The 15,554-nt window shown below is 41.5% G+C and overlaps 1 protein-coding gene across 2 annotated transcripts; it reads right to left on the minus strand.

Moving 5' to 3' along the window:
* Positions 1 to 1,450: 1,450 nt before the first annotated feature.
* Positions 1,451 to 15,328, minus strand: LOC133493798 (oocyte zinc finger protein XlCOF22-like). Of its 2 annotated transcripts, none has more exons than XM_061807602.1 (6): positions 15,033 to 15,172; positions 13,395 to 13,819; positions 9,801 to 9,920; positions 9,526 to 9,681; positions 7,269 to 7,422; positions 1,451 to 5,220 (listed from the first exon to the last, which is right to left on the minus strand). In XM_061807602.1, the coding sequence occupies exons 2-6, from the start codon at positions 13,731 to 13,733 to the stop codon at positions 3,941 to 3,943; spliced, it is 2,049 nt and encodes a 682-aa protein (XP_061663586.1). In that variant the 5' UTR covers positions 13,734 to 13,819; positions 15,033 to 15,172; the 3' UTR covers positions 1,451 to 3,940. The 2 variants fall into 2 exon arrangements, with proteins under 2 accessions (XP_061663586.1, XP_061663587.1); XM_061807603.1 differs by lacking the exon at positions 1,451 to 5,220 and adding an exon at positions 6,587 to 6,633 and having other exon boundaries at positions 15,033 to 15,328.
* Positions 15,329 to 15,554: the final 226 nt, after the last annotated feature.

Here is a 15,554-nt window from a genome sequence, read left to right on the forward strand (position 1 = left end):
GAAAGTTTTTGGCAGATTTCCTCCTGTCGTTATTTCACCTCTGGTCTTTTTAGGCCCTTTGAATGAGTTGCAACCTAGAAATGGTCCCGAAGACACAATGCTTAAATAGCTTAGTTGGGAGAGTGTGAGACTGAATATTAAAAGGTCCCTGGTTTCTGAATGTGCTACACAGCGCTACGATTTTCAAGCACAAATTACACCACTTGTCATGTCTCATGGTATTTCTCTAGTTTCTTAATGATGTTTGGTTTCATTGACATTACCTTCTGATGTGGTCTGGTAAAATCAATAGCTCTCAGTTTTTCAAACTGCATATTTGCTCGGATTGATGCTGGATCTCGTCATAACCAAGTAACTTGTTTGTGTACATGTTGGATTGTCTTTGACTTAAGCTTCCATGGCAAACAAAACTGCTGTAACGTGAACAAACTTAACTGAGGCCTGCCTTACAAGTACAGTGTGATAACCCAAACTTTCAAAGGCACCTCATTCAATGCTTGAAAATGATCAACCTGAAAATGAAACAATATTTTTCTGATTTTATTAGCTTTTTCAAAATTAAACTTAGATGCATAACAAGTATTTGTGGATTTAGCATACAAATCAATATGTAATTAAGTGTTGTCATTATGACAGCATGTTTGCGGTTTGTGAAAATTGTAACTATTATATGCGGATCTATCTTCAATCTTGAATCAAGACAGTGGGTACATAAGTGTGTAAAAAAAAAAATCTACAAGTGACAGTGAGAACAAAAGATCCAGCTTCTTGTATAAAGGTGACCATGAACTTGTTTACAAAACCTGCGGTGAAGTATTTGTAGGCTTTTAATTCCATTCCTCTGTATGGGGAAGGATTATGTATAATATATATATATATATATATATATATATATATATATATATGTCCGGATAACAGATGTTTGGATAATTGCCAGCACTCATCACAGAAGAAAACTTCTTTGTTGGTAGTCTGTATGGATCGCTCCCTATGGACTTAATTTTGTCCACATAACTGGCCTTTGACTGCTGATCCAGATGTTTGGTGTTGTCAGACAAGGAAAATTCTTCACGGCATTCACTTGTGCTCTTCATTTTGTAGATAAAATAAAAGAAAGAAAAGAAAGCATACAATAACAACTAAAACCTACGCTAGCGTGTCTGGATTCTTCTGCAGAAACCTTCCTACTAATAAGGCTGCATAAACAAATGCGCGTGGTCTCGTGACGTCACAAGCAAATCCTCAGTACTTTGAGAATTTCAAACTAAGCAGGAAAAAGGTTTCTCTTTTTTTTTTGTGTCCTTTGCTCTTACGAGCAAAGGTTTTCCCACACAGAAAATTTCCATTGATTGTCGTCAGTGTGACAAATCCCTTTCTGACTTTTAAATTATATCATCATCAGAATGAGGAGAGAGCGACTTGACGTCATCATTATCTGATCGTGGAGTGAAGAGGCCGTCTGCTTGTGATTCTCCACAGGCCCCTAGTTTGTTTTTTTTTTCACTTAAGCCTTGTTACTTGGGCCATGTTTTGCTTGATAGTACGGGCCTTTTATTTTTTGGAGGGTTTCCAATGGAAAAAAAATACATTTTAATTATCTTTAATGGGGAAAATGGATTTGATGTACAAGCAGATGGAGTCAGCCTGACTGTATTTTATTCATGATCACAAATACATTTTACCACCAAGTCATTCTTCCCACTGTTTCAATCAACGATTCATTTATTTAATATTGACATCACGAAAACATCGGGCCAAATGCATGCATGCTCAGGAAAATGAAAAATACATTTTGGAGCAATTGGTAAACAATGAATTCCCTTTTGAATGCCCCTTTTTCATCAACAAAATCCAACATTACAAGCCCTGGAAAACCGGTGTGGGGAAAGGAATCTACCAATCTCCGAAGTGGCAGTAATTTGTAATATTTATTTATTATTATTCATTGTACCTGTCAGGTGAAATCCTGACCTTCAAAATTAAAACTTTTCAAGAAATAATAAACAAAAAATACATCTTGCTTGACTTTTTAAACACGGCTTGTTCAAGTCGGCTGTGTATCTTACATTGTTGTCATATATTGTGCCATCACATGAAAAATAGTTAGTACCCCGAAAATTGACCCCTCCGTGGATATTGCGCAATCCGGGTCACTGACCAATCAGAGGCCAGAGATCTGCATAATCTCAGACAACGCTGTATGGTCCAGTATAGCTTCTGTTGGCGTTTTATCGCGTATTTGGGTTCTTTAACAATAGATATGGTTAAGAGGTGTAGTCACGGACTTTATAATAGTGACGACAGGTATCCTGAAAGGCTCGTTGGTGGAGTTCGATTCGTACCCTTTCCAAAACCGATGACCCAGTACGAAAAATGTCTTTGATGGATCAAACTTTGTGGCAGACCGCATCATCAACTGAATCCATCTAATATCAACCGGAACAGAAGACAGAGTACGAAAAATGTCTTTGATGGATAAAACTTTGAGGAAGACCGCATGATCAACTGAATCCATGAACCGGAACAGATATGTTTGCACGAAGGTAAGTCCTATATTTGATTTTCAATACATGTCTCATATAAATGAATTAGCAGTTCTTCGCTCGCATAATATAGCTACGTGTGAATGATTGACCCACTTGATCTGTGTTGAGCGATATTTTGCGATGATCTGACTGCAAAAACGTGTCCCATTGTTCGCGGCTAATTAGCTAAGCTAAAGCGGACTAGCAGTCCTAAAAGCCTTCGACGTGCACCGAGACACCAAGACTGAAGTAAGGATGTTTGAGGACACTAAAGTAGTGATTGTCGTACTCGGTCGGGACTTACGTAGGTTCGCCACAAATTCAAGAATAATTATTGAGGGGAGCGCATGACGTTGCACAAAGAAAACGAGAGAAACAACTCGTAAATCAAGCCTCGCCTTCTTCTTTTCCTTCATACGGTGGTGCACAAACGGCTATACAGATACATATACAGATTCTGCACACAAGTGTGATATGTAACACGAAAATGGGAAACTGTCAATGACGAATTCGTCTTTGGGTTATAATATATTATGTGGCTTCTCGGTCTTCCTCTGCTCTCTCAAACCTTGCCTCCAAAACATCCAACTTTGGCTGTCCCTGTAATGAGCCCATTTCTAATCCTATCCAACCTGCTCAATTCTAGCGAGAACCTCAACATCTTAATTTCAGCCACCTCCAGTTCTTCTTCCAGTTGTCTTTTCAGTGCCACTGTCTCTAATCCGTAAATCACGGCCGGCATGTTTTCTTCACTTCCTTACCACACTCACCATTCCTCTGGATTGTTGAGCCCAAGTATTTGAAGTCTCTCTAGTTCACGCTTCACCTTTTGCAGATTCAGTGCATCAGATTTATTTTTCACTCCCTCTCCCCATTTTGTGTCCATGATTACATTTTTTGATGATGTAGTTACAATACCACCTCAGCATTGTGCCCCATCGAAAGCTTCCTGCACGACGCCCAAGAAGTAGTACTGCCGCGGGCACTTTTTTCCCCTTCTATGAATTCAGCGGGAGGAATTGGCTCCTATTTGGGAGCACTTTTATCCTTTTTGTGATCCAGTGGGAGGAATCAACCACTTTGTGCAGCAAATGGCATGGACACTGTGGTACCTACTGGGATGTCCTGCTGGGCTCCATACAGGGCACTTTTTTCCTTGTTGGACCCTGTATTGTGTTTTAACATGGATAAAAAAGGCCATTTTTGGAAGAGGGTGACGACACATACTTCTTCAAGCATTTTTATGTGTGTTGTGGGGGTGGGCTACTTCTCTGTTTTTCACATTTCACGGGGGGTTCTGGTCCCTATAAAGCGTGAAAAATGAGGGAGTATTGTACTTAGAAGAGTGTTTGACCAAAGTGAGCAGGCAAAAGTTTCTTCTTAGTGTGTGTTCTTGTCTTTTTTTAAACTTTCCTTCACAGAGAATCTTTGACCACATCTGAGCAGGAAAAAGGATTCTCAGTGTGTGTTATTGTGTGTATTTTTACGCTATTCTTGTTGGGGAATCTTTGACCACAAACTGCGCAGGAGAAAGGCTTCTCACCAGTGTGTGTTCTTGTATGTCTTTTTAAATCAACCTTCTGAGAGAATCTGTGACCACAAATTAGACAGGAAAAAGGTTTCTCACCAGTGTGTGTTCTTGTGTGTGTTTTTAAATCTCCCTTCCTTGTGAATCTTTGACCACAAACTGAGCAGACAAAAGGCTTCTCTCCAGTGTGAGTTCTTGTGTGTATTTTTAAGTGTTCCTTCACTAAGAATGTTTGACAACAAATTGTACAGGAAAAGGGTTTCTCACCTGTGTGCGTTCTTGTGTGTATTTTAAAATTACCCTTCTGAGAAAATGTTTTACCACAAACTAAGCAGGAAAAAGGTTTCTCACCAGTGTGTGTTCTTGTGTGTATTTTTAAGCTGTTCTTGATGGAGAATCTTTGACCACAAATTGCACAGGAGAAAGGTTTCTCACCAGTGTGGGTTCTTGTGTGCATTTTTAAGTGTCCCTTGCGAGTGAATCTTTGACCACAAATTAAGCAGGAAAAAGGTTTATCACCCGTGTGTGTTCTTGTGTGTCTTTTTAAATCACTCTTCCAAGTGAATCGTTGACCACAAACTGAGCATGCAAAAGGTTTCTCATCAGTGTGTGTTCTTCCGTGTATTTTTAAGGTTCCCTTCCGAGTGAATCTTTGACCGCAAACTGAGCATGCAAAAGGCTTCTCACCCGTGTGTATTTTCACGTGTCGTTTCAAATTCTTCATAGAAGCAAAAGTTTTCCTACACAGAGAACATTTCCAGCACTTGTTCGCAGCGTGACATGTCATATCAAATTCCGATTTATCATCATCATCATCTGTTTGTGATCCTCCACTGTGGTTTTTTGAGCTGTTCCTGGTTATCCTGAATATCGCACTAGGGTAGCACTGACTACCAGAGAAAAATTCCTTGTGTGTTTTTACACACTTGGCCAATAAAGCTGATTCTGGAGGCTCCGCTCCTCGTCTCTTCTCACTTTGACCTTCATTTTCACTCTGCAAATGTACACCAGTGGCTGGAACCTGGATGCTTTCCTCCTGCTCCTCTTTCATTTGTAGGACCTCTTCCTCTTCTTCTTTGATACACTGTAACTCTTCACCTTCTTCTTCCTCTTTTATATGAACGGACACAGACTGCTGCTGGTCTGGATGAAGATTTTCATTGATGTCTGCAAGACAAAAGACAAACACAAAGTTAAATCTCATTTGTTCAGAATATTTAACTGCAGCTGCACAATGTAGTTGAGGAAATGGGATGATATTACTCAGTAACTCACAATTGCGGCAGATCACTACTGAATGAATGATTTTTGTTGTGACAGAGGACAAACGTTCAGTATGGAAGAATGTCCAAGTTGGGTTGGTTTTAGCCACGAGTAAAAAAATCCAGAACTGAAATGGGGAAAGAATTTACATGGTCCATAATCCCTTAAGAAATTATCTTAATGTATTTTTAGCCCAATTCAATTAACTTGTCATTTACAACAACGTCTTCTTCTTCTTTTCCCTTTGGCTTGTCCCATCAGGGAAAGCCATAGCGCGTCATCTTAGATGAATGCATGTTTGCATAGCACAGTTTTACACCGGATGCCCTGCCTGATGAAATCCTTCTGAATTTAGCCGGGGAGAGAGGCTTACAGCACCTGGTATCCCCAAGCAGTCTCCCATCCAAGTACACATACAGGTGTCTGCTCACTGTTCTCCCGTCTGGAGCGTTTCTCGGGAGACTCTGGTAATATCCAGCCATTCATCATGCAGTGCGAGCTCCACTTCGAGCTACAGGCAGCCGCCTTTCCCTCTGACAGAGCCAAGATTGCTTTCATTATTCTCCAACTGAAGCGTGGACGACCGCTGAGAAGAGCCGCGGTGCGGACAAATGTCAGACTTGGGCGTCCTTCGTGAAGTCCATGGCGCAAGTGTTCCACTATGCATCCCCCTGAACGCGATGCAACAAACTCTTTGATCACACTGTGGCAAGGCAAGCGCAGGGTTTCCGACTACGCCATTGACTTCCGCATTCTTGCAGCCGAAGTCCAGTGGAACAACAGGGCGCTCCGAGATGCATTCTTTCAAGGGCTGTCCCCCGCGGTAAAGCACCTGTTGATCCTGCTGGACTGGCCGACAGATCTGGACTCACTCATTGCTCTCACTTTGAAAATTGACACGAAACTCAAGGACCGCGAGCAGTACAGCGCCTGGCGAAGGAATGCACTTTTATGTATCAGATGTGTCAGAATTATAGCCGATAGACAGGTGTTCAAATACTTATTTGCAGCTGTATCACACCAATAAATCATTTAAAAAAAAAAAAAAAAAAAAAAAAAAAATCATACCTTGTGATTTCTGGATTTTTCATTTTAGATTATTGCTCTCACAGTGGACATGCACCTACGATGAAAATTTCAGACCCCTCCATGATTTCCAAGTGGGAGAACTTGAAAATAGCAGGGTGTTGAAATACTTATTTTCTTCACTGTACCTCAAGGTGCGTCTCCTGATGCGGAGAAGCCCAGGCAGTTGGGCCGCCTCCGCCTATCACCCGAGGAACGTCTACGCTGGCTGTAGGAGGGACTCTGCTTCTACTGCACACAGTGACCCGCTGCCCAGTCAAATCAGCTGATATCTCACCCCGAACCCTGACTACGGTGAGTATCAACCTCGTCTTGGACAGTCCGGACCAAGCACTTCCTTTAGTCACCCTGTGTTTAGGAGGACAGCCACTCAGAGTGGCTGCTTTCATCGACTCTGGTTCGGATGCCAATCGTTTAAATTCAGATCTGGTTAAAAGCATGAGTGAGTTACAGCGCCCCCATAACGCATGTGCAGCCGATGGCAGTTTTCTAGACAAAATAACCCACCGTACTCAGACTCTCATGTTGACATTCCTGCACTCTTAATTTGGAACGCACCATCTTCCGTGTTTTTGACACCAAGCACCATAATATAATCTATAATCAGGTTGACGGTTTTTTTTTTGTTTTTTTTTTTGGGAACGCCGTCACACGATCGACCAAAACTGCCTCGCGATCGACTGGTCGATCACGATACTATACACATCTACATTGTCATCTGTCATTTGGGAGTGCTAGACCTTACCCAATCTAACTTCGGACGAAGTTAATCTATTAATAATGTTACGTGAAATGCATCATCAAACCAACCAAACTATAACTAAGAATATCATTCAAATTAGAATGCATGCAACAAGAGAACCAACCTGCTCTGTGTAGGACAATTCGAGGCTGCAGATTGAAGACATCGTCCAGTCGTTGGCGTTGTGGCTCCTCCTCCTTTTTTGGTCCACGAACTTCTTCCTTGTACTCTCCTGTTGTTCTTGCACACATTTTCACACGAAGATCACACTTTCTGCGCTACATAAGAGGGATGAGAAGACCAAGTAAAAATTGGACATCTTAATTATGTCAAGATTCAGATTTGGACATTATGTGTTAAACAGTAAATTTGGCCCAAAAAAAATTGCTGTGGTTCTGATTTCCTACATTTTAGAACAATGGTCAGGTCTCATTAATTCACGGTCTCTCGTGCATAAAGAGATTAAAATCCATGATGGCGTCTCGCATTGCGAAACACCGGAATATTAGCAGAAAGGGTAAATAAACCTGATTTTGTCATGAACGAGGCAGAGGGTAGAACCTAGATGCGGGAAGAAGAGACATAAGTGGGGATTTTAGGAAGGTTTATGGGCAGGCAGTGGTCATAGAGGGGAAGGCAGTCCAACAGGGTGACAGTACAAAAATCACAAGGAAAAAAAGGCTTCGTCCAAAGAACACAAAAAAAAAAAACGGACATGGCAAAACACGAAAACCTAACTTGACCTATTATGGCTCAGTAACGCTAAGATATGGGACGAGGCAGCTACGCTAGCTGACGCTCATGAACGCATGCATATACAGGGAGTCCTCACGTTAAAACGGTTTCAACCTACAAATTTTCGACTTTACAACCCTAGTGTCTCGTCCGCCATTTTGTCCCCAGCAACATAGTGTTTCTGCTTAGCTCATGCATATTGCTTCTCTGTGTTTGTGTGCTGGGAGTATAGAGCTCGTGCACGTAACGTCACCATTTTCACACCGCCATATTGCTGGTCAAACAGAGCTGCTCGACACTGTGGGAGACATTGAACCGGAGGAGAATATTTACAATGCCCAAGACCTGTTGTGCTGTTAGTTGTCACAACAGACGAGACAGATCGTCAAAGATGTCATTCGATAGCATACCATCTGAAAAGACCAGAAAAGATTGATGGAATGTTCCTGTGTGGCAATCACTTCATTTCAGGTTGGAATTATTCTTCTCAATCTTGAATTATCAAGAAGTATTTATAATGCCAAGTTGACTCATTTGAGAACAATGCGTGTTTAAAATAAATAATAACCATCTGTCACAGAGAGTTTTATGGACGTTAACGTGTGGCAGGGATACGCTTCCATGTACGGAGGACCCATCTCACTTTTTTTTTTCTTTCCTAATCATAGTTAATGAATGAGAGTTTGTGTAAAACCAGGGGTCAATTATTTAAATATTGGTATTTGTATTGAAAAAAATTTAGTGGGTCCATCACTATGTGGGATTTATTCCTGATTGAGAACAGATCCAGCAACGAAAAGCAGACTTTTATACCCTTTCTAACTGTAAATCTCGACTATTTACTCACCAGATACATGTGTAGATCCAGTTATGGCTACCACTTGGATGTCGAGTGAGACTTCCGCAAGTTTGCGCTTGAATGACATGCTCTCTGCTCTTTTGGCTCGACAGTGAAGTGAATAATATATGTAATTTTCATAACAATATCTATTTTACAATTGTAATGTCAGTGGCACTTTAAGAATCAATATTATAGAACAAAAATGTTAAATTGAAAGGACCACTTGAAAATCCTTTGGAAAATTGGTAAGTACAAATTGGTCTTTGGATGCAAATGGGCTCTGTCCAAACTTTATCAAAAATGCATGCTATCTAATGGTTTATTTATATCTGAAATATCAAAGGCTAAAACAAAATTTTGGAACTTCTCAAAAGTGATTGCACATATATATCCTTACATTATTTTATATTGTGCGTATATTAACACCAAAAGGAAAATCTACAAATATTCATCATTACTTGACAGCTTCAAATGTAATTATAGGACCAAGCTCTATTTCAAATTCCTTTCTACCCAATTTATGGAAGATTTTAGCTTAATCTAGATCAAGGGGGGGTCAAATTGCACAGCACTTACATTTATGTTGACCAAAAATGGTGTGCAGGAGATGGACCTCACTGATGTGGTTGACTTGACCGGTACAAACAAAATCATTTTTATATTGAAGATTACGTGACAATTTTTCCAGAACCAAGTGAAAAGTTCACTTACAACAACTGATCATTAATTAGTCCAAATTGATTGAAGAATAAGAAAAATAATCTGTGACAAAGCCTGAGGGATGTATGTACACATGATAACTTACCTGCACACTTTTATGGTATGTTGGCACACAACACTGTGACACCTTGACAAAAGTGACTACACGTTCCGTTTGTGTTGCCACTGGACAGGTTTTTGGCCGAGTGCATTGCCGACACATACAGCGACACTGACACTTGACATTCGGAGCTGATGTATTCTGAAAAATTAATTGTAACAGATATACATAAACTGCAGTGGGTAACATTGTGCCTGGAGAAAATTATTGAAGAATATGTGAATTCTGTATAATTTTCCAATTTATCAATAAATACATACTTCACCAGAATATTGTGATGTGAATGGCGACTCATCAGTCGTCTCTTTGTCACTTGGGCATGTTGAGAATGCACAGGCCCCCTCAGATTTCTCTGTCTGGTTCAGGGATTCATCAATAAGCTGTAGGAAAATAACAAAATAACTTATCAATTCATCAATATTCAGTAGGTAACGTAAAAAAAAAGAAGAAAGCAGAAGCAATGTTTCCGACTGATTTAAAATAAACACTCTAATAAACTAATTTGTATCACAAGACAATGGGCAAAAGACGAAGTAAAGAACTTGCATTATGAAAAGTAACAAGCTGCATTGGGTCAGGACATTGGGTTAATTAATTAACTCTTACATTGGGTGTCAATCCATCCCTCCATCCATTCTTTTTCTTATCCACTTATCCTTATCCAAGGGTCATGGTGCCATCCAATCGCAGGGCACATAGAGGCAAACAGCCACACTCATAATCACACCTAGGGGCAATGTAGAGTGTCCAATTAATGATCCATGTTGGAAAAGTATTAAGGCTAGAAGTTTAGGAGCAAGGTTTAAAATTATTTTACCCTCGAGTAGGAGTCATTTTAAAGAAAGAGCTGGCTAAGAATGTCTTGGAGGTGAAAAGAGTATATCAAGAGATATATCAGATGAGGCTGAAACTTGAAATTGAGGGTGTTATGTATAATGTGATTAGTGGCTATGCCCTACAGGAAGGGTGTGACTGAGAGTTGAAAGAGAAATTTTGGGAGGAACTAGATGAAGTAGTTTTGAGCATCCCAGACTGAGAGAGAGTTGTGATTGGTGCAGATTTCAACTGACATGTTGGCGAAAGAAACAGGGGCGATGAAGAAGTGATGGGTAAATACGGCATTCAGGAAAGGAACTTTGAGGAACAGATGGTGGTGGACTGGAATTGGCAGTGAATACTTGTTTTCCAGAAGAGGCAGGAACATAGAGTGACCTACAAGAGGTAGAAGCACGCAGGTGGATTATATTCTGTGCAGGCGATGTAATCTGAAAGAGGTTACTGCCTGTAGAGTAGTGTGAGGGGAGAGTGTAGCTAGACAACACAGGGTGGTGATGTATAGGATAACTCTGGTGGTGGGTGGTAAAATTAAGAAGAAAAAGATTGAGCAGAGAACCAGGTTTTGGAAGTTGAGAAAGGAAGAATGCCACGCGGCCTTCTCGAATGAAGTGAGACAGGCTCTCGATGGACAGGAGGAGCTCCAGGAAGACTGGACTACTATAGCCAAGGTGGTCAGAGACACAGGCAGGAGAGTACTTGGTGTGTTGTCTGGAAGGAAAGGGGAGAAAAAGACCTGGTGGTAGAACCACAAAATACAGGACGTCATACAAGGAAAGACATTAGCGAAGAAGAAGTGGGACACTGAGAGGTGGCGAAGGCTAAACAAGAGGCATATGACGACGTGTACACAAAATAAGGAAAAAAAGGATCTCTACAGGTTGGCCAGACAGAGGGATAGAGATGGAAAGCATGTGCAGAAGGTAAGGGTGATTCAGGATAGAGATGGAAATGTGTTGACTGGTGGCAGTAGTATGATGAATAGCTGGAAAGAATACTTTGAGAAGTTCATGAATGAAGAAAATGAAAGAAGAGTAGAAGAGGGAAGTGTGAAGGACCAGGAAGTCGGAATAGTTAGCAAGGGGGAAGTTCGAAAGGCACTACAAAGAATGAAAAATGGAAATGTAGTTGGTCCTAATGACATACCTGTGGAAGAATGGAAGCAATTTAAAGAGGTGGCAGTGGGGTTTTTGACCACCTCATTCAACAGAATACGAGCGGGTGAGAAGATGCCTAAAGAACGGAGGAAACGTGTGCTAGTTCCCATTTTTAGGAACAAAGGCGATGTTCAGAGCTGTGGAAACTATTGATGAATGACGTTGATGAGCCACACAATGAAGTTATGGGAAAGAGTAGTGGAGGCTAGACTCAGGACAGAAGTAAGTATCTGCGAGCAACAGTATGGTTTTATGCCTAGAAAGAGTACCACAGATGCATTATTTGCCTTGAGGATGCTAGTGGAAAAGTACAGAGAAGGTCAGAAGGAGCTACATTGTGTCTTTGAGGATCTAGAGAAAGCCTACGACAGAGTACCAAGAGAGGAACTGTGATAATGCATGCGTAAGTCTGGTGTGGTGGAAAAATATGTTAGAATAGTACAGGACATATATGATGGCAGCAGAACAATGGTGAGGTGTGCCGTAGGTGTGACAGATGAATTTTAGTTGAAAGTGGGACTGCATCAGGGATCAGCTCTGAGCCACTTCCTATTTGCTGTGGTAATGGATAGGCTGACAGATAAGGTCATACTGGAATCCCCTTCGACCATAATGTTTGCAGATGATATTGTGATCTGCACTGAAAGCAGGGAGCAGGTGGAGGAACAATTAGAAAGATGGAGGCATGCACTGGAAAGGACGGGAATGAAGATTAGCCGATGTAAAACAGAATATATGTGCATGAATGAGAAGGGTGGAGGGGGAAGAGTGAAGCTACAGGGAGAAGAGATAGCGAAGGTGAACGACTTCAAATACATGGGGTCAACAATCCAGAGCAATGGTGAGCGTGGTAAAGAAGTGAAGAAACAGGTCCAAGCAGTTTGGAACAGCTGGCGGAAGGTTTCTGGTGTGTTATATGACAGAAGAGTCTCTGCGAGGATGAAGGGCAAAGTTTATAAAACAGTGGTGAGGCCGGCCATGATTTACAGATTACAGACGGTGGCACGGAAGAAACAACAGGAAGCAAAACTAGAGGTGGCAGTTATGAAGATTTTGAGGTTCTTACTCGGAGTGAGCAGGTTGGGTAAGATTAGAAATTATCTAACTAGAGGCACAGCCAAAGTTGGATGTTTTGGAGATAAGGTTCGAGAGAGCAGACTTCGATGGTTTGGACATGTCCAGAGGCGAGAGTGTGAGTATACTGGTAGAAGGGTGGTGAGGATGGAGCTGCCAGCGCAAAAGAGCAAGAGGAAGACCGCAGAAAAGGTTGATGGATGTTGTGAGGGAAGACATGAGTACAGTGGGTGTTACAGAGGAAGATGCATGAAATAGGCTTAGATGGAAAAAGATGACATGGTGTGACAACCCCTAACGGGACAAGCCAAAAGGAAAAGAAGAAGAATTAATGTTGCATATTTTGGGATTTGGGAGGAAACCGGAGTTCCCAGAGAAAACACACCCAAGAACGCTCGAGAACATGAAAACCCTACACAGGGAGGGCTGGGATTTAACCCGGGACACTTTCCAGCTGCGCCACCGTGGGTGTATTTCAAACAATAAAGTTACTGATATTAAAATGACCCCAAACTGAACATTGTCTTACTGCCTTGACAAGTCTATTCAATCCATTCTTTTGGAATTCTAATTATTTGGGAGATCATTTGTATTATAGAGTAATCATCTGAGACTAAGAATTTATTTGGAAGGCAGACATACACAATCAACAGTGTTGGTATCACAACACCAATCATAAAGTATCTTGTTGCTTATATCGGCACTTAGGGTACAGCTAAGTGACGAATAATCAATAATGGTGATATCTTCTATTAATGCCCACATAAATAGAGCACAAAAACAACTTACCAATTTTCTTCGGCGTTTCTTTTGTCTGTTTATTGATATTTCTCTCACGGCTGACTGTTTTTTATGTTCAAAAATAGTAGGATAGGCATCCACTGTTAGTGTTTTCTTCTGTTTGGTGTAAAGATGCGGTGCGATGGAAAATTTCAGGTCCTGTTCCAGAAACCGTTCTTCGAAGTGATCACTGCAGATGCGTGCACATTTCCCCGGCTGATGAACAAGCCTCAACTGTGACAGCCACAGCGTTATCCTTTCAGGTTTACCCCACGGGAGGTTAAAGAACGACAGATTCGGGTGCGATTTCTCAGTTTTGTTGCAGTTTGGTGCACAACATGTTGGCATCTTGGCCTAGCTAAAAAGACTTGTCAGGAATGCTAAGCCTCAGTGACGTCACGGTGCGAGGTCATGGACGTTTGTTCCGGCTCTGGCTGGGAAGGCAGACAAAATGTTTAGTAGCCTAGCAAACTATTGCCACTGCTCTTTCTTGCTGTTGAACATAAACATGCTGCCATTCTGTCGAGTAATGTTCTCCAATTTCGGTGCCGTGAAACAAATAAAGTCATTTACAGTAAGTTAGCACGCATTATTTCTGTCCTGTTGTAATGTTGATTTGACTTGAGGAACACAGAGCAGTGAATTCAAACCTATTTGAGTCAAGGCACAGATTTTAGAATTGAAATATCTCAGACACACCAATAAACAAGAATTTCATAAAAAGTAGCTACATTAATTGCTGTAATAATTTACTGCCATCAAATATAAGACCTGGCTGTAACTTTACCTCACTGGCACAAATAGATGAACAAAGATGGATTATTTATTGTAAATATATATTTTTTGATTCATTAAGTCCACAAGTAGGCGGCACGGTGAATCAGCTAGTAAAGCGTTGGCCTCACAGTTCTGAGAACCCGGGTACTATCCCGGCCCTGCCTGTGTGGAGTTAGCACGTTCTCCCCGTGCCTGCGTGGGTTTTCTCCGGGCACTCCAGTTTCCTCCCAGATCCCAAAAAACATGCAACATTAATTGGACACTCTAAATACCCCCGAGGTGTGATTGTGAGTGCGGCTGTCTGTCTCTTTGTGGCATGCGATTGGCTGGCAACCAGTTCAGGGTGTACCCCACCTCCTCCCCGTTGACAGCTGGGATAGGCTCCAGCACTCCCCGGGATCCTCGTGAGGATAAGTGGCAATGGATGGATGGACGTCAACAAGTATACTGTATAATGTATAGTAAATGAACAGGTCATTTAAATATCTTCAGTGGTTCATCTTGTGATCAGATCCTTTTTTGTTTTTAACTCGCTAATCAACCCCAAAATTTCAGATTGTGTTAAACCTAAATTTTTGGGGGGAAAAAAATCAACACAGTCACGAAGAGAACAAGCAAACGCGACACTGGCGGGACAGGGATTTGAACCTCAGTCCCAGTGGCAGACACGTTGACAAGTCGTTCACCAAAACGCCAGATTCAGAAGCCAGATTACGATAACAAGTCATAACGACTCAGACAATCGAGAATATTTAACTCCCAGAAAAAAACAACATAATTTAGTCGTTTGTGTGTCCGGTTTATTTTTAAACACACTTAAGTGTCAGTTTTGTCAAACCTTACTAGTTGGTGGAAAGAAGAAGACTTTACTTCAGCCTTGTTTTCTGCTGAGGGAAGTGTTGATGCAGACGCGTCTCTTTGTTAGCAAGTTAGGCTAAAATAAACCGAGAAGCTTCAACGCGCCCGAGACGACTCCAACCGGACACGAAGACAGCACGAGTGATGCATTAATCCACTGAAGTAGAGACGAGGGGGGGTTCCACGTCGAAGATTCACAACATTCGGTCCAAATTCAGGAAGATTTATGCAAGCTAATCGAACCTCGTACCGCATGGCGAAAAGGAATAAGATTAGCCAGGATCGTTTACACTGGAAATATTTAAAGCCACAGATGACCGACTCGAACCAACTGAAGTCAAACCAGCTGTCCCTTCAAAATAAAAGCTTATCATCGGCCTCCAGGAAATGGTTGGGGGTTGACCCAGCTTTGTTTATCTCTTACTGCAACCCGTTTGCGGATTTTGTTGCTTTCAATATTTCTGCCGTAAATGATCATGGGTAATACATCTTTCACTAGCCACGTTGGAGAAGAAACAATCGTGCAAATCTTTC

The sequence above is a fragment of the Syngnathoides biaculeatus genome, chromosome 20 (genome assembly GCF_019802595.1).
Source record: "Syngnathoides biaculeatus isolate LvHL_M chromosome 20, ASM1980259v1, whole genome shotgun sequence".
Taxonomy (NCBI): Eukaryota; Metazoa; Chordata; class Actinopteri; order Syngnathiformes; family Syngnathidae; genus Syngnathoides; species Syngnathoides biaculeatus.